General features: G+C 34.2%; 1 protein-coding gene across 1 annotated transcript in view; it reads left to right on the top strand.

Moving 5' to 3' along the window:
• Nucleotides 1-21159, top strand: part of RASGRF2 (Ras protein specific guanine nucleotide releasing factor 2) — a 1933635-nt gene that overhangs the window by 1079306 nt on the left and 833170 nt on the right. Inside the window, exon 13 of the mRNA XM_044064238.1 lies at nt 10077-10159. Within this exon, the coding sequence (XP_043920173.1) occupies nt 10077-10159 (83 nt within the window). The remainder of the gene's footprint in view (nt 1-10076; nt 10160-21159) is intronic.

Raw genomic sequence — 21159 nt, forward strand, 5'->3', positions numbered from 1 at the left:
GGAGTAGTAGATGTTGTTCTTCTCAATTACAGGAGGTATGCTATCTATTCAAACAAGGTAGTGGAATTTTGATGCATCTGAACCTCAAAACTTGTATGTTTTGTTCTTGTTTTATGACTTAAAAGGCAGTGTTGTTGATTTTAGAAGTATATGTTGACTAAAAGTTCATCCAGAATACTGAAGCACTGAAATTCCCATGACAGCGCCCTTTCCCTGGTGGAAAGTATTAGCACTAATGCAACAGGGATCTCCAGTGGAAACTGTACCACATTGTTTATTTCAAGGCTTGAAGGCTTTTGCAATGGATTATTGCTAAACATCATTGCACAACCAGCTTCAGAAAGGCAAACTAAATGATCACATCTATAATGTTTCTCTCCGGAATGCAGCCCTGGGTTTTATATGTGTCATCAATGTCCACTTGATGCAGTAAATGGCAGCTGATAGTCTGTCAGAAAGTTAAAGCACTGCAGTACAGTTGTTATGCAGTAGTCCGTAATAAAGTATGGTACCGGGGGAACAGAGATGTAAAGAAAGTAAATGACTGCAGCATGTCTCACATAAAATGTACTAATTGTGTGTGCTTTACTCTGAGTAACTACTGTATATACGAGTAGACTATCTAGGGGATAAGGGTTCCATCTGACGCTAAGAAGAAATAGAAATCTAACAGGTTAACTAAATTGTTTTCTGTTGTACTGTCAGGATGCAGCTTTTTGTTACCCTTCAAGATAACATTGATTTTAACCAATAAGACTTAAAATGAGCTAATTGAGTTACAGTTCCTTATCTTGTAGGTACAGTTATAATATTTATATTTATAATATTTACCCCTAAACTATCCCTTACTACTCCAATCTCCTCACCAGTAGAATGGTCAACAAAATACTGTTGCACTCTTATTTCTCCTTCACTTCTACCCAAACACTCCTTACTAGCTTCCTTTCTCTTTACTCTAAATTCAATTTTCTCCTACACTAGCTACCTTAATATACATAGCTACCCAACATTGTATATAATCTATACTCAGTATTATTATTGTATACTCACTGTACATTGTTATATGTTCTTTTTTTGTGCACTAGCAAATGTTTTTTTTATTCTTGGAACTTGTATATATTTTGCAGCTATGGAGCTTTTCTCCCCGGGTCTCCAGTGAAAAAGGGCCTCAGCCCAGATGTTAAATCAATCAATAAATAAATAAAATAAAATTATAACTTTTCATATGTTTGAATCAATAGGAAATACCAACTTCAGAGAGCGACATAATTTCCAAAAGTACTTATGATAGCTATTTAGAAGATAAGAAAGAATATCATACACATTTAGAAATGGCACGAATCACTGAGAGTAGTATAAATGTACGACACACTTACGCAACATCACTTTCAAGGCGAAATCAAACATATGACTGGAGTAATGATTGTTTATTTTAAAATGCTATGACTCCTGCCAAAATGTACAAATAACCTTGATGAAAAATATTTCCTTCTTGAGAAGCTCAGGAGTATTCCATTGCAAGATGGGTTTCATCTTACAACAGTTTTTCAAAAAGTAACAAACTATGCATGCTAATTTAATCTAGCATGTGAGTGCTCATATTTTCAAACTATTTCGTTGCTTAAAAATACAAAATATATCACCCTTCATGTTAATGGCTGTTTCTGTCACATGCTTTAATATGCCTATCAATTTCTATTAGATCGAGTCAGGTATCTATTTAAATTATTTTCTTATAGATTAAGAATTTCTTCTTCGGGTTATGTTTTCTACCTTTTCTCCCTTTAAATAACCCAATTTAGTCACTCAAATGATCTTCCTGATGACAAGTTTTAAAGTTTGTTTTGTGGTGTGCCTTTAACAATAGTTTCTTGCTTTGGTTATTTTGACATTTTTGAGCATCCAATGAGTTGTCATGCTGGAATATCATTTGTATTTGTAGCTCTAGCTTAAAACATTCATTTCTTAGTTCTGTTATTCCAGTGTCAGTTAGATTCCTTTCTGGGATACTGAACCTCTTATTTTTCAGTACATCTTATTCTCATCTTTGTAAAATCTGACATGCACAGGTAGTCTGCCTGTGTACATCTTAAATATCTTTAAAGCTGCTGTGTTCATCTTGGTCAGCAAGGTTCTTTTCTGAACAATACCACATAATATGAAAACCCTTTTTCTTTTCCAGTCTGATGTTTCTTTTTCTTTTGTTTTTGTATCTGTTTTCCCTCTCTTTTAGAATGTATCCTTCACAGATGTATCTGTCTGAACAGATGTTTTCTTGTCTTGATGTTCTTTTGTTTTCATTTTTTTTTCTATTAGGGATTTTAGATCCGTGTATGCTGCTTTTGACAATTTCTTTGGTGCGACTAGTCCCCTCTTTAATTTGTTGCTCTCCATTACTGTGCAGTCCACCATGGTAATTTTGTATGTGTTGCATAATAGAAGCAATGCATCCTTTCGTTTTTTTGCCCTCATTTTTCTACCTAGTTATTCTAGGCCTTTTGCTGAATATCAGTTTGAAATAATTTTGTTTTCTGTTGATTTTATCTTCATACTGGGCACACTGAAAATAGGTCTTTCTTAGCACTGGCAAAATGGATACAAATGATTTCTTTCTGGGGGACTGATTGGGTAAATCTTTGCATTGTCTGCTCTGTACAAGAGAAGTAAAAACCTTTTCTTATATAGTTCATAATCGCACAAGAGAACTGGTAGCTCTCTAACCTTTTTAACTAATGACATAGACCAAAAGGGCATGGGTACATACAAAATGTACATATGGACAGTTTAGGGTAGTTAGTCATCCAACATATTTTCTGAAAGGAGGGGGGAAATCAGTGTACCCAGAAAAACATACAAAAGTCCAAACTGACATATAGTAAATAAAAGGGAGGACTGAGTCCCAAACATTGAAGATAGAAGGCTGCTGTCTTACCATTAAACCAGCATGCTCCACAGACAACTGGGATGCTCACTCTGTGAAGTGAAAGATAATACACCCTGCCTTATTCAAAGATGTATTGAATGAGGCTTGTGCTGTAATCACCAGGTCTAAAATTTACAGTTACATAAGGTATGTCAGTCTTTAGATCATGTCTATGACTAGAGGAGCATTCAGAGATATTCTTCTGCAAAATTATTTGGTTTAACTTTATCCAGTTGAAATACAAATTTTTCATTGAGATCATTTAATGGATAGGTAAGGTAACCCTGTAACTTTTTTAAGGCTATCTTATTTAACATGGTTGTTGCCTTTCTAAGTTTATTTTTGCTTTATTTAGATTTTTTGTGCTGTATTAAAAATGTCCTATTATTTTGTCTTCATATTTAGCCATTCTTTCACATCCTTGTTTGGATCATCCTCTTTGAACCTGTTGTAGAAAACATTGGGAAGAAAACTTTGGGAAGGAAACTTCCTTTCAGTACATCTAACAATGCAATTACTGATACACTTAAATATAGCAAGTGTACAAGCCAGAGTGGATATCTGTTCTTCAAGTGTTATTCAGTAGTTATACATTCTACATGCTGCAGTTAAAAAATTGAATTGCAATTGAATAAATAATCTTATGAGAATACACTACATGATTATTGTATGGTAGCTACCCTGCATAAATGTCTTATGGTACATTACTGTACAAAATTACCTTATGATAGATGTCCTGCATTATTATCTAATACCAGTTACACTGCATAATTATCTGATAATAATTTACCTATTTATTAATTTATTTATTTTTATGTATTTATTTTGTAGTTTGGGTTAGTGAGCTGGAGCTAAACCCTTTTCAGTGGCTTCCCAGGCCGTATGGAAAAGTACAAGACATCCAGAAAAAAAGTTATAATTCATTTGAGAAGCGGTGATCTATATATCACCACCCTGATTGGAGAACAAACATTTTCCAGCAGAGTGTTAATCTACATGTAATGCCTACTGAAAAACAAGTCTGCCTCTTCATGACAGCAAATTAAGCTGCCATGAAGCTTGGCCAGTTTAAAAACAAAAATTACATTTTTTTACTATCGTTAAATACTGCTTTGGTGTTTAGCAGTCATAAAATCAGAATGATGAAGTTAATAAAATAAAAGTGTGTGTGTGCATGTGTGTGTGTGTGTGTGTGTGTGTGTGTGTGTGTGTGTGTGTGTGTGTGTGTGTGTGTGTGTGTGTGTGTGTGTGTGTGTGTGTGAGAGAGAGAGAGAGAGAGAGACAGCGCTTACTGCAACAGGCAGTCCATTAGCACAGATTGCTTGGAAAATAAAAGTTATGAAGTTCTTCATCTCTAATATTGTTGTTTGACTTTAATTCAAACTGTTTTACAAGAAAAAAAATCAGTGGATGAGCAGTATTTTGCAGGAATGTCTGGAACAGCAATGGGGGAGGGAGAGTTGCTGTGCCTTATAGTTGTTTTGTTGTGTGTGTGTGTGTGTGTTTTTTTTGTTCACTTGCTCACAATATGACATATGTGGATGTATTAACCTACAGAGTGGATGTGTGTGTGTGTGTGTGTGTGTGTGTGTGTGTGTGTGTGTGTGTGTGTGTGTGTGTGTGTGTGTGATACTTATATAATGTTGGATATAAAATACTTCTTTTATCAACCATTCCATATACTACATCATTTGAAACATTAGGTGGTGGAACTGTTTTAAATACGATGGAAGAACTATTTGGAATTATTTTCTACATTGGGGGTTGGTATAATGTTAAGGTGCTTACTTTGAGGTCACAAAATATAAAAAATATAGTAAAAAATTACATAATTTAAGAGATAGCTTATTCTCCAAGTACAATACTGGCATCCAGGTTGTGTGTTATTGTAGGAATAACACCCTACCAGGCCCTCCACCTGTGGCATTACATGTCTTATTTCCACAGTAGTACACACCCTGTTTGGGTATTATAGAGAAAACAATGCATAAAATCAATACATATGAAATGAAAGCAAAAACAATTGTCCATAGTATTGCAATATACATGATGGTAATGGCAGAGTCAATACAGATTCACCTGTACAGGTGAACAACATTTAGTAACAGAAAAAAAGTTTGGATATGATAAGAATGGAAGGTGAGAAATGAAGCAGAATAGGCAGAAAATTGTGCAAGTAGTCTGTCATATACAACTATATACAATAAAGATTTAGCCAGATAATATCCATTTGATAGTTAAAATGCTAAGGAGTATGCAGGCTAAGCTTTAGCTGCCATCTTTGGAGCATTGACATCTGTATTCTTCCCACAGATGTGACATTATTATTGCGTTTACGATATTTAGATCAATGCTTGTAATGGAGTCAGGTAGGGTATTCCAAGAGGAAGTATCAAGGTTGTAAACGGAGTCTTTCACGTAAGTACTTCAGATAAGATATTAAACCAAAGTCCCATCAGCTTGAGTTGGTGGTAATTCTGGTGGATGTAAAAGATCCCATAACACCTATGAAAAAGATTAGGGGTCCTTTATTTATATACAAAAAAAACTCTTATTTATAACTTATTTACATATTTACAAATATTTATAAATGTACAAATATATAGATATACACATGTTCATAATTTTCTTTACTAACATACTAATTTTTCCTCCTTTTTAGACCTCCACTTCTTTTTCCATAACCACCATCTGATTTTACTTAATATTGTTGCTAAAATCTATTTTCCATTAAACATAATTTCATTTATTTTTTTCATTCCGTATAACCCATATGTCAGAAAATAACTTGCTATCTATTCTTTTAATATATTCTTTACTTCTGCTCTTATAATATCCATATTTAATCACATCCATGTTTACTTTATCCACTTATTTTATAGCTTTGCAAAAAATCTTCTTTACATAGTTTTCCCCATAAATGTTTTACTCTTTTACATTTCAAAAACACATGTTCAGTAATTTCTTCTTCTTGACAGTGTAAACATATTCTATTTTCTTTTTATATGACATATTTCCTTTTACTGGTAATTTATCTATTACCAGTCTACACAATCAAATCATGACAGTCTACTTTCTGATTATACAATTTGCTTCCTATTTTACAGCTTTGTTTTTCATTTGTTAGATTTTTATAGTAATGTTTTATCATTACATTCTTATACCATACTTTTCTTTCTTTTTCTATATCATTACTTTTTATTTTCTGCTCATTTATGCAAATTATTACTTATTTTATCCATATTTTGTTTTTCCAATTATTATAATGTCATCTATATATGTTAACAGAACTGGAATTTTTATAGAACTATCACATACTTATGTGATCTTCCCATAATTCTAAATTTCTTTTTTCACCCTCACCTACCCACTGTACTTCATTAATTCTTTTTAGACTGTTTCTTATCTTAACATTACTAACTGTGTTTCTGAATTATACCCAGATAACTTTATGGTCTGAAAACCCTGTGTGTAATGCACCTTCATTTTTTTTATTTCACATCTTACCGAAGTTAAAAGACTGTGTTCTTCATAATCATCCACTATATGTCCATGAATTGCTCTTCCATATTCTTAACTTCCCACATCTCAGAATTTCTATAACTTTTTTACAGCATCACCTTTCTTTTTGTTTCTTAAGTTACAATTGAAGTCTCCAACTGTAATGACTTCCATATTACTAGCAGTGTAATTCAGAATTAAGGAAAGATATCTTCTCTTTCTTTACTAGTTATATATTCATATAATGCAATTATTCTACATCGTTTATCTCTCCCTCTAACATCAATACTGTAATCCTGCCCATTAAAATTATAGCAATATCAAGCACTTTAACTGTCTTTTTTATAAATATTGCTATTCCTAAACATAAATCTTGTCCTAAATTTCAGTATAGCTCATTACCCCACAAACATTCTGTTTGAAATCTTTCTCTTTTGTTAAAATCTTTTAGCTTCTAGTATAATGATATCACCATCAGCTTTTTACATCAGTCTATAATATCTAGTCTTCTAACTATGCTCTTAAAGCTGTTAACATTTAATACTAATATCCTGCAATTACCATCATTTCTATTTAGGAAAATAGAAATAATGTTACTTGGAAAAAGAGAAAAAATATTTGATTAAACACAAAGGAAAAGAAGAAAGACAAAGCGTACAAATTTGAATTGAGTAATTTTGGTCTTTTTCTCTCTCACTTGTTTCATATATTCCAGGTAATGTCTTCTTCATCATTAACTTCAGTACCTGCTTCTATATTTAATTCTTGTTTTTTATGTCTCATACTTTTATTATTATCTTTTTCAATTATTTCTTTTGCATTTTTTCTACATGATTTTGTCCTTGTTCTTCTTCACTTACTACTTCCATAACCCCCTGAATGTGTTCAGACACAGTAGCTTAATGCATTTGTACTGTCCCTTTTTTAGAATTCTTCCACTTATGACCTACCTTATTGCATTTATAACATTTTAACTCATTTTTTTTCATCATGACCTATTGCAACACATATAAAACATTCACTTTTTGTACAATCAATAATCATATGATCTGATTTTCCACAGTAGAAATAAGTTTTGAATTGACCCCAATATTTAACAACACCTTTTTGACCATCTTTATTTATAATACTAGGGATATGAATTATTTTATCATTTTCAATTTTTAGTACAACATTACAATCCCAACCACCAGTCCATAATCCTCTATTGCCAAAAACTTTAGAAATGTTCAACACATCTTTATATATACCATTTAAATGTCCTTTCAAAGTCTCTTTTCCCATTTGTGTTCTAAATTGAAGATGAATTTTCTTAGTTTCTCTGAATCTAGGCATTTTACTGAGTGCTGTCTTATTTTCATATTGACTTCATTTTTTCCATTGCCTGACTATTTTCAAAAATTATATCACAAACATTTCCTTATTTATATGAAGTAAAGCTTTTATCTCTACTGTAGAAGTTCCTAAAGGTGAAATAACATTGTCCCATATCTCATATCTTTCTATTTCTCTTTCTTCCTTGGAGAAAATCCTCCCAAGGAAAATAGGATCCAGGAAGCCAGTAAACTCAGTCAATGGCAATAAAGCCAGTAAAATCCAAAAAGCACTCTGAACTCAAAAACACCAGTAAAAACATTTAATCTTACAAAGCTTTCATGATTTCTCCCTTTTTAACACTAATGAAGGGAGAAATCCTGAAAGCTTTGTAAGATTAAAAGGTTTTATTTGGTATTTCTGAGTCCGGAGTGCTTTTTGAAGAAAATCCTAACAATATAATTTCTTCTTTGTTTCCTGATGTTCCTTTTTTTGCTTTTTTCTTAACCATATTAGCATAAGTTTTTGTCTTAAAATCTCCTGTTTTTTCTATCAAAAGTACCTGTACATTTTGAATTTTGTCCATATCTCTCCATTCCACATACTTGCCACTTTCAGGTTTGCTTGCCTCACATAATTTTTCTAATAAAACATCCTGCAACTGGAGAGTTGTAATAATACATCCCTCATCATGCTGGTTCTCTTCCTGGAATAGCTGCTGCTGCTTCTGAATCTGGAAAGCGCTTGCCTGCCTTTTCTCTGACTATGCACTCTTCCACTGTTTCAAAAATATCCATAGAAAACTCAAATGTCTTCCTACCATCATCTACAACTACTAGAACTCCACTGGAAGGCATATATGCCTTCCCCCTTGAGTCTCTAACCTCAGACACAGATATAGAAAGTTCAACTACCTTTTCTTCTCTCCTCTTATCTCTCAACACATTTTAAGCTCTTTGAAGGCTCATCCGCCTTCTTCTGCTCCAAATCATCACAAAACAACCCTCTCAACTCTATTGCTGTAATTCCCTGCTTCTCTGAGCAGCCTCCACACCAGAAACAGAAGCAGGAAGTGCAACCACAAAATGTTCCCACAACAACAAAAAGAGTAGGGGAAGTTCATGACAGCCTGGCAAAATTCCCCTTAGTAGTAAAAACACAAACTTCTGTTTCCCCTGAAAAGAAGCCACTAGCTTAGTGGTACTTAACAAAAGATAAAATAAAGTAAATAAAGGAAGTGGGAATGGGAATTGTTTAGCTTTAAGGCGAAGTTGCTACTGAGTGAATATGAGGGTGTCTGAACTGTTTATTTATGTGAGAAGTAATTGAGTTTAAGTAACTTAAAGGTTGGTATGTTGAGTATGTCAGAGGACTTAGAAAAAACAGGAAGCCATTTTGCCTTTTGTATAGTAGTGCAGTGTTAGCTAGATGTATGAAATGTAGGATTTTATTTTTGGGGTATGAATTTGGTGGCATTTTGTAATGAAGGCAATGAAATAAGAGGGGTACATATTTCAGATGGGGGGTAAGTACATGTATAGCCATAGTGCTTCAGGCCTCAGGAATTAATAAGCTGTTGATGCTGTAGACCACTTTCAGTGATATGTCATTTTGGAAGATATCTACATGAGGTTATTAACCGTTTGAAAGAACATTACATAAGTATGTTATGACAGATATCCTGCATTATTATATTATAACCAGTTACCTCACAGTTATCTTATGGCACATCTAATCATTTTATGGCAAATTACTCTAATTAACATTTTGAATAGATTCACTAGTAACTTTTCAGTACATTGGGTGTTTATCAAGCAGTTGTTATCTTAATTCTTTTGACTAGTCACACTTTGAGCTAGTATGACTCTAAACTTTTAACTACTGATTCTTGTTTCGTCAGTTTTACAATATGAATTTTTATGCATGATGTTTAGCTGACACAAAATGCCTAGAGATCTGTAAGTAAATTAACTGTTAAAACTGAAGTCTTTAATTTGGCATATTTTCATAAGTAAGGGAGAAATATGTTTAATGCTTTTATTATTTCACCTTATTGCAGTTCCTGTGTGCATAACTTAAAGTCACATTGCCTTAAGGTAATGGAGTGTGAACAGCCTCTTGCAATTTGCAGCCTTTTGTCACTCAATCATATATCCATTCATGCAAATGCAGAATCATTTGAATAAGGAAACAAATGATGAGCATTTGTTTGGGTTCATTATGTCTATGCAATAACAACAGTAGCACTATGAAAAGTGATTGACATCATAACCCTTATTTAATGCCACCTATTGCATTTGTCCTTTATGACTTCTAACTGAACATGTTTGTTTTGCAGTGCATAGACAATATAAGATGCAATGGATTGATGACCAGTGTGTATGAAGAAAGCTCTAAAGTCACTGTGCCACACATGATTAAGTAAGTGTTTCTGTTTTAAATTTGTATAATGTTCAGTGTTCCTGTTGACAATAATAAGCAGAAGAGAAACAGTTGTTTTCAGATACTGTTGAAACAAACATGATGGGCTTGTCCTAGCAGCCATTAGACTTACAACAGCTTAGACAGTCTAGTCAACAGTGCTGGCCTGTTGACCTATTGCTGCTTCCATGCATCTATCCTCTGGTTCATGACAAATGCTGCTTTTTTAGGCATGCATCATTATCCTTTCATGCCGACTGTATAAATAGCCTCCTCAAGGTATCAGGCTTGCATCAGACTGACCTGCCTCCCTTCACCCAGCCCTCAGAAGCACCATTCCCATCAGCTTCCCTACAATTGCCTGACGTGAAATTGCTTAAGAGTTAGTAGCACAAAAAAAAAGACAAAAAACATAACTCTGAGCAATGTTTCCCAGTAGAAATCATTACCAGTGTGGTTTCTAAGTATGCACTGGCAATGATTAACTTGTTTTGGGAGATTTCTCCCTTCTTTGAGTTGGTGCAACTGTGGAGTTCATATGTATTATATATATATATATATATATATATATATATATATATATATATATATATGTGTGCAGGGGGTGCTTGCCTCCCACAAAAGGGGTTCAGGAAGGCTTGCCCTCCTTCAGAAAATAATAAAAATTTATTTTTTTTCATCTTTCTGTATTTAACACATTTAATTCCATTCTTTCAACTCATCAGCTTTAAGGAGGTTGAAGATTCATAGTGGACCCCTTTCTATTTGTCTGTTCCATTGCTTGGGTCTCTGCATTTGTGGGTCATCTGGGCCATAGGCATGATTTTTATCTCTTTGTACCACAGAGTTGACATTAAGTGGCTTATGAATATGCACTTTAAACAGAAATAATCTTAAAATGTATCTCATGATCAGACGTCTTATTTAAAAATGAAAGTTAAATTACTTGACAAAGTAACCAAAAAATCATATCAAAGACATAACCAGCAAGATATTTATGGGTGCAAGGAGCAAATAAGCTATTATGTATTTAAAAGTGCATACTCTAGATAACTTAAAAGAATAAATGTGAAGTTACAGGCACAATTTATGAGATACAGAAACAATAAACAAAAATCAATACCATTTAGCAAGAAGCTGAACAACCAATGCATAGCACTGAGCAGTTCCTGAGCTAGAACAAAAAATGAGGTTCTTGCTGCAACATATTAAGTAAGTCCTTGTCAGCAGTTCACTGCAGGTGCACAAGTGCAGTAGTGGTGAAATATGTATGATAAAAGCATAGGAGGCAGAGAAAGCAGGATGAAAGTCATAAAATTTCACTGTGTTCTGAATATTTTACCTCACACTGAAACTGGAGGTAGTAGCCACCTTACAAGAAGAAAAAGAAAGGTACCCACCACTGTCTTTAAATAAACATATTGTATTTCTTGAATATAATGGTTAGAACTACAATGACATTCTAAAACGTAGTGGCTCACTTGAGAGGTGATGTTACTGAAATTAATTACCTCCACATATCTTTGGTTATTATGATTTAAGTTCTAAGATGGTTGTAAATGAAAAGGTAGAATCACATTTGGTAGAATGTTTTTATGGATGTAAAAAAGATCGAATCCACAAAAGAGTGAATGCTCATTTGAGTGAATCACATATGGTTGAATTTAGTTTTATGTAGTGTAGTTAAGCTGGAGTGTACAGGAAAATTGTTTGAAAAAATGGTGGTTGTGAAGATGTGCAAGACAGTGTTATAGCAGTTGTTGGGAATATACAAGCAGAACCGAATCATGGTCAAATGGGGCTCTAGGCAGGGTAATGGATCAGGGGCCCCCCCATACACAGCCACCCCACCCCTCATATACAAAACCCACCACAACCCTCCAACTGTTGTCTCATTACTTGGCTTTTTCTCCCCATTTACCATAAACACTGTTCAAACCTCTCAGTGTGCATAATGTTTTCTGCTTTACTTCTACAATAATTACAGATATTTGGAGTAAATTTAAAACTTTTATTTAAAATTATATAGCACAAACACTGACAGACATTTGCTAAATAAAGCAATATAATCTCACAATGAAAGCAGACTTTGCATTAAAACTTCTGTGCACATGCAACTCACACTTATTAAAATGTGGTTGAAACCCACATTCAAAGAAAATGCTTCTGGCCAGTGGCTGCTAAAGTTTACCTTTGGGCTGTTTTCAAATCATAGGCCCCTTGCATGGGTCTATATTAGTTCGCCAAAAATTATTTTCAGTGAACATCTTTCCATCGACCCCTATTCAGCAACAATCACTTCTGCGATTCGCTGAATTTACCAAGGCAAGGACGTAGTTGGCCAACCACACAACTTTGCCCTTTTCCCCACTGTAGTGCGATCTCAGAGTTGGTTTATATAGTTAAGGGATGGGGGGCACAGTCCATCATGTTGGGTGTGTGTGGGGGCAACCCCCCCACTTGGGTGGGTTTTATTTAGGTGGTTTTGGGTTCCGTTGTGTTGCAGGGCAATTGTTTTCTTGCCCTTGGTAAATTCAGCAAATTAAAGAAGTGATTTTTGCTGAATACGGGTCGATGGAAAGATGTTCACTGAAAAGAACTTTCGGCGAACTAATATAGACCATTCCTTGCACACATTTTAGTACCATGCAGACATACACGAGTTATTTGATTCACTTTACTGACTATATTAAATTATATTCCTCATATATACATCACCACTTGTTAGCACATGTTTTAAATTTATATTTTTGAACATTTTTCCAGTAAACAATGAATCAAAACGTATTAACTAATAACCACAAAAGTGCCTAATTCAGAGCATTTCAACCATAAACGGCCACTCAAACTTCTGTCATTACAATCCAGCAGTATTAGTCAATATGCACAAACAATGCAGAAGTAAAAGTCATCTGAATATTCCACATTAAAGAGATCAGTAACTAATGAAGAGGTTGCTGCTAATAAACAACTTTATATTTTGGTGTTTCATTTACAAATTCAGTGCCTGCTGCCCTTGAAGAATAAATTACGTATGTTAGATTCCAAACAAAAAAAATGGTAAGCTGGTAATATTGCAATAGTGAATGGATGGCAAACTGATAACATGTTCATAGTTATTAAGCATCACATCTAGTGGAGGGCATACTCAGGATTGCATCACCCCATCCCCTCTTAAAGTGCAACACAATATTGGCAATCTGTCTGCATGATGTGAGAGTAGAACCCACAGTCTTCTGCATCAAAAGAAAGTATGTTAACTGTATTGCTACTAACAAAACATTTCAATTCTATAACACAATTTGCTAAACAAAACAGTTGCACATCGTCAACAAACTTAATAAAAACAGTTGTAAACTTTTTATTCCTTGAAGCTCACAATTCCTTGAAAATGTACCTGAAACTCAATTCCTTGAAAATGCACTGCAAAACTTAATTTCTTTTAGCAGCTTGTTAGTTGGAGTAGAGGATTCTGGCTCTTGTTTTTTTTAACTAAGGTACAAGGTTTGAGCCTGAGCAAATTACCTGTACCACCTGCAATCCCTAGCTAAGGCAGTTTACTTCCACGTGTGCGCACACACACACACACACACACACACACACACACACACACACACACACACACACACACACACACACACCTCTTACTTGTACTTTTCTGTCTGTGGTTCACAACACAGGAAAGACAGGAATGTTATCTGGAATTCAGATTCCACGCACGTGGAAAGGAAAATGTAAACAGCAGGTCTGTGTGAGCAGATCTCCATGTAGATGCAAAGGGTAAAGATGAATGCCCTTAAAAAAAGTAATAGTTTTATTTTTTTTAAATTAAAAAAAATTAATCAATAAAATAAAAAATCAAAAAAAACTAACCATGAACCATGAACTTTATATTAAAATAAAAAAAAAAAAAGATTAAAAAGGTAAGCACTTTCATTGCATTTTGCCTTTCTTCAGAAAAAAAAATTAAAAATTTAAGATTCACATTTAAAAGAACTTGAATGAAATGCCAAATAGCAAATTACTAAACATAACACCCAATAAAAAATACTTGCTAGTATACAATCAAAGCACAAAGGCTAACAGCCAATTGTAATGTATAAATCAGAAGATTAAACCTATCACAGAAAAGTAAGCTGTCCATTTAAAGACCCTAATTCATTGGTAGATTGTAGAAACAGTTTTCCAATGGAACAGCAATGTTAAGGTAGTTTTGGGTTCCATTGTGTTGCAGTGCAATTGTTTTCTTGCCCTCGGTAAATTCAGAAAATTGCAGAAGTGATTTTCGCTGAATATGGGTCAATGGAAAGATGTTCACTGAAAAGAACTTTCGGCGAACTAATATAGACCCCTCTTTGCATACATTTTAGTACCATGCAGACATACACGAGTTCTTTGATTCACTTTACTGACTGTATTAAATTATATTCCTCATATCTACATCACCACTTGTTAGCGCATGTTTTAAATTTATATTTTTGAACATTTTTCCAGTAAACAATGAATCAAAACGTATTAACTAATAACCACAAAAGTGCCTAATTCAGAGCATTTCAACCATAAATGGCCACTCAAACTTCTGTCATTACAATCCAGCAGTATTAGTCAATATGCACAAACGATGCAGAAGTAAAAGTCATCTGAATAATTCCACATTAAAGAGATCAGTAACTAATGAAGAGGTTGCTGCTAATAAACAACTTTATATTTTGGTGTTTCATTTACAAATTCAGTGCCTGCTGCCCTTGAAGAATAAATTACGTATGTTAGATTGCAAACAAAAAAATGGTAAGCTGGTAATATTGCAATAGTGAATGGATGGCAAACTGATAACATGTTCATAGTTATTAAGCATCACATCCAGTGGAGGGCATACTCAGAATTGCAGCACCCCATCCCCTCTTAAAGTGCAACACAATATCGGCAATCTATCTGCATGATGTGGGAGTAGAACCCACAGTCTTCTGTATCAAAAGCAAGTATGTCCATTTAAAGACCCTAATTCATTGGTAGATGGTAGAAACAGTTTTCCAATGGAACAGCATTTTTACGTAACCAATCTGCTTACTTGACTAATACACACTTACCCATTTTGAACCAATCAAAAATGCATTATAAAAACGTTTGCCAATCTAGATCATATAAGACCAATGTACACTCTGTGAAAACAATACTGAGCTTTAACATAAAACATAAAAATGAACAAGGCTTTTGAGTCAAAAGCACAAAACAAAAGTGTACATTAAATACTTTTTTGCACTGCATCACCTTTAAAAGAGTGTATAGTTTCAACCTATCACAAAAAAAGTTAGTTATCAGTTAAAGACCCTAATTCATTGGTAGATGGTAAGAACAGTTATCCAGTAGAATAACATTACTGAGTGACCAATCTACTTACTAGACTAATGCATATCTACCTATTTTAAACCAATCAATAATGCATAATGAAACCAAGAATAATAAAGATATATGCCAATCTTAATCATATAAGACCAACGTACACTCTGTAAAAACGAAAAAAATGAACAGAACTCTTAAGTCAAAAGCTAAAAACAACAATATACATTAAAATACTTCTTCAAACTGCATCATATGTAAAAGGATTGTATAGATTAAATAGGCAATCAGTCAAAATTATCAACATTCATAGGTGGATGATAAAAACAGTAATCCAGTAGAAAAATATTATTTAACAACCAATCTACTTACTAAGCCAATACACACCTACCTATTTTGAACCAATACAAAGTACATAATAAAATCTGGAGTAAAAATAAAAAATAAAAGCATTTGCCGATCTAAATTATAAAAGACCGATATTCACTCCATAGAAACAATAGCTGAGCTTAAACATGCAACAAAAATGAACAAACTCTTGATTCAAAAATAAGGAGCAAAAGTATACATTAAAATGCTTCTTCACACGGCATCATATCTAAAGGAGTGTATAGATTAAACAGTAAATCAGCCAAAATTATCGGCTTGCATCTACCTATATTCTCAACACAAGTACACTACCTATCTAAAAATAGGGTGTGTAGAAGCTAACCAATCCCTGACACCAAAAAAACAACGAACAGATTACAGCCACTCAAAGGAAAACAGTAAAAAATAATAATACAAAATATATATAATAAATTGCTGGGCTAATAAGACCAAAAATAGAGCTCTGATCACTTGTCTAATGTATACAAATAAACAGACTAAACTATCCAACAAGGGCAAAAAATAAGCTCTTCAATGTAATAACGGTCGTGATTTCAAAACGGGCTGCAATGACACATGATCATTTAGCCCAGGCAGCTTATCAGCTTGAAAATCTATTATCCATGTTTGTTCTTTTCAGTTTTATTGTTAAAATCACCTCCTCTCATACTCTCACAAATAATCTCTAATACAGAAAATTTAAAAGTATGTTCATTGCCATGTTCTAGCATATATCTTGTCAAAGCATTACTTTCTCTGACATTTTTAATGTCATTAATATGTTCTGTAATTCTGGTCTTAAAGACATGCTTGGTTTTCCCTATATAGAAGGCTTTACAGTGTGTAAACTTACCATAGTAAACAACATTCTTGGTGCAACAATTTGCATAAAAAATAAACTCCAGTCTAGAGTTTGTCAAAGGATGAAAATATACAGACCTGACATAATATATTTGCAAACACTGCAAACTCGACGGGGAAATGTGCCTTTACATTCTGAAATTGTACATGTACTATTATTGGGTCTTCTATAGCAAAGCTGTCTTTTCAAAGAAAGATTATTTCTAAATGAGAATCTAGCTACATGACCTAACACTCTCTTAATCTCTTGATCAGACATTAAGATGGACCAATTCTTATTAATGATGTCACAGACTATGGTGACATCGCTAGAATAAGTTAAAAGCATTCTGGTAACATTATTATGAGACAGTGGATCAGTACTTCCCTTTGAGAAACAACTACTATTAGAAAAATAGGGTTGGCTGTAGTATTTCCAAGGGACCAAACCTCCTGCATAGTCTTATCTACTTCTCCTCTGATATAGCCCCTGGCTGAAAATCTGACTTCAAGTTTTCAAATGCCATATGGAAGTCAGAATCATTTTTGTGAAGTCTCATAACCCTAAGGAATTGATTCTTTAGAACATTATGTGGAATTTGCCTAGGATGCATGCTCCCCTTATGTAGTGTAGTGTTCTTCTTACATGGTTTCCTATAGTGAGCTGTCTTGAAGCCATTGAATGTATCCTTATCGAGAGTGACATCCAAATATATCAGTTGTATGCACTGAGAAATAATAACTGAATTTCAGGTAAGTAGTGGTACTATGCAAGTACTTCACAAACTCTAGAAGCCTCTGGGGGTTGTCATTCCAAATGAGGAAGATGTCATCCACAAAGTGCTTGCAGAACATAATAGAGGATCCAAAAGGGTTAGCCGTCAATACTAATTCTACTTCCCAGTTGGTTAAAACCACATTAGTATAACTGTTTGTGCAAGGTGAGTCCATGGTACCCCTATTTTCTGTAAATAAAAATCTAAACCAAACATAAAAACATTATTTTCAAGTATCAAATCTAATAATGTGCAAGTCAACTCAATTTTAGAGTTACAAAAATATGTATGCCTCAACAGAAAGAAACTAACATTATCCATTCCTTCGAAACTGGGAATCACTGTGAAAGGAGAGGTGATATCAAGTGTAACTAGTAAACAAAATGGGCAAACTCGAATTGCATGTCCATGTATGTAAGTTCTCTAAAATATCTTTGGTGTCATTTAAAACAGTATGAACAGTGTCAAGGACAGGATGTAATGTCTTCTCAATAAAAATAGACAGAGGTTCAGTTAACCATCCTCCATCAGATAGACTGGAGCACATCGGAGGGTTGAGTGGATCCTTACGCACCTTTGGTAAACTATATAGAACTGGGATAAATGGGTGGTCAACAGTAAAGTACTTAGAGACCTCATGTGTTATCTGACTGGTCATAAGCAAGTCATATATTAAAAAATGCACTCTGTTTATTAGGCCTATGACTTGATGTTTAAAATGGGGCATGTAAGTCCTGTCATCATTTAACATCTTTTGCAACTTCTCAGCATAGAAATGTCTGTCCATAACAACCACACCTCCTCCTTTATCAGCTGTCCAAATTTCTATGGAAGAATTATTAATCAGTTCTTTCAGGGCTTCATGTTCTCCTAGGGAGAGATTGTGAAAATGATACTTTATATCTTTTGGATAATGAGCCCCTGATTTGCTCTTCACATAGACTTAAACAGCTTCAAGGGTGGGGGGATTGGAAGGTGTAAATGTATTGGGTTTCTTTAACTTCACATGAATCAAAGCTTGTTGAGAAAAAGCATGTTGAAAAGACACTTTTCTGGCAAATAATTTCAAGTCTAAAGTTACTTCAGTTCAGTCTGACCGCTTGGCAGGAACAAAGGTGAACCCTTTATCAAAAAAAACTCACCTGTTCATCAGTCAGAACAATAAAGGAAATATTAAAAATTAAATTACAAGGTGCCTGTTCCTGGTGGCCATCACTATGCCCTTGACTCTCTGATACTGTATATATGTATGCCCTTTCTGTGTTCAGCTCCTCAAGTGGGCTTTTGCATGTTCTATATCTATAGGTAACAGTTCTGAGAGGGAAAAAGAAGCATGTATATCAGATGAAGTAGAAGGCTGGGTGGCACTGGGCACATTTCTGTTGTCAGAAGGTGAAATTAAAACTAGATTCTGTGAACCATTATCATTGGAACTGATAGGGCTCTCAATTTGGGATGTAACGTTAGTGGCTATTTGTTCATGTGGCCAAGAAGAAACATGCCCTCTTCTGAAGTCAGCCATGTCACGTTGAAGTTTCTTCATTTTCTGGGCCTGTAATCTCCTTTCATACTCAGCCAAGTTGTCAGAGACTTGATCTAGCTTATATTTAAAAACATCGGCAGTAAATTTAGAAGTCATATTATGTTGTAAAATCTTAATTTCTTTATAAAGGTTGTTCTCCTTAGGTTTAAAAAAGTCAAGAAGAGGCATATATAATCAAAGCCCAATCATGAATTTAAAGTCTGCCATTGCTTGAGAAGTTCTGGAAAGGTATCCCCATATATGGGCATTTTTAAGATGCATAGCCCACGTGGAACTACTTTGTGATGTAGGAAAGCCTCTAAACGTAGATGCTGCTACTGCAAACATTTATATTTAAATAACTTATTCTCAAAATCTTTGAGTAAGGTATAAAAAGTCTCTAAAGCCATTGTATCCATAGAGGACTCAGATATACAGTCTCTGTCTGACAATGAAGTAACGGATTATCTACCTGTAAGATACATTGCCAGCGGTCAGTCCTTTGTGTAGTACTATTGTTGGGACTGTAATCCATCTCCAGGATACTTCCTTCAGCCATGTCCTGATAATGGTCAAAAGGTAGCAAATACAAAAAGAATAAAATGGCCACTGAAAAATTAATTATCATGGCACTTTGTAATTCTGTAACAACTTTAAGCAACTTAAGTGCAGTTACTTATAAAATAACATCTCTATAACAAACAGCACATATTACACATTACAATTTTCAGCTTTTAATGTACAAGGCTTGCTTCTCGACACAGATACAGATGATGAGTCTCCATTTACCTTGGAACTGATGTGTTCCTACAAAATAGCAGAACTAATGCTATTTAGTCTTACAGTATTTTTATATAGTTCTTCTCATGAAACCCAAATCCATCTGTTACTTTGGTATTTGCTTGATGTCATGCAGTCTGCTGATAAGCTGAATTTTGTTCTGTTTCAAGGTGAATTATGTGGCAACCTTCAAGACTTAGGCAGTCGTCCTTGTCTCCGGTCATCCTTGCAGCTGTACTAGTCAGGAATTAGGAAGTACTAGTCACTGAACAATTATTACACATTATGGATGCCAAACATATAACTATTTTATTTTTTTTCTACTTTTCGTACTTATTTTCAGCAAAAACGTTTCAACCCTTTAATAAATGTATATTTTAACAAACATAAATGTACATGCACTATTGTAAGTGTTTAAATGTATATATTCTAACAGCCACCAAAGGAGCAAAAGTTGGAGTATCAAATGGAACAAAACAATAAAAATAACGAAACACCGACTAACACAGCATGATCTTTATTATCAGAAAATAATAAAAAAGATTAAAAAGCTAAGCACTTTCATGGTGTTTTGCTGCTTCTTCAGACCTAAAATTTAATGAAAGATTCACATTTAAACAGCAAAAGCTTGACTGCACATGCAATGGCAAATTACTAAACATAACTTCCAATAAAAAAACTTGCTAGTATACAATCAAAGCACAAAGACCAACAGCCAATTGTGATCTATAAATCAGAAGATTAAACCTATTACAGAAAAGTAAGCTGTCCATTTAATGACCCTAATTCATTGGTAGATGGCAGAAACAGTTTTCCAATGGAACAGCATTGCTAAGTAACCGATCTGCTTACTAGACTAATACACACATACCTATTTTCAGCCAATCAAAAGTGCATAGTAAAAACATTTGCTGATCTTGATCATATAAGACCAGTGTACATTCTGTGAAAACAATGCCAAGCTTTAAAGTAAAACAAAAAAATGAAAATGGCTCGAGTCAAAATCATGAAACAAAAGTGTATATTAAAATATTTCTTTGCACTGAATCATGTTTAAAAGAGTGTGTAGATTCAACCTATAACAAAAAAGTAAGCTATTGGTTAAAGACCCTAATTCACTGGTAGATGAGTCCCCGCCAAGTCATTGGGCCATAGGTTAATGCCTTGGTCGCTTAGTGCTAGATCCAGCTCTGTTTGCAAATGCTTATGGGGTAGGGATAGAGTAAGGGTTAGAAAAGTGGTAATGTCAGTGCTGCGAATGTTTTGTGTTGACTATATTCTGTGTTCTACTGTCTTTACTGGAAAAGCTCCCCCAGACTCTGCCACAACTTGCTGTGAGGGAAAGGTTAGTTTGCTTTTGCTTTCTTGTATTTTGT

Source organism: Protopterus annectens, chromosome 2.part2, assembly GCF_019279795.1.
Source record: "Protopterus annectens isolate FY-2018-M chromosome 2.part2, PAN1.0, whole genome shotgun sequence".
Lineage (NCBI taxonomy): Eukaryota > Metazoa > Chordata > Ceratodontiformes > Protopteridae > Protopterus > Protopterus annectens.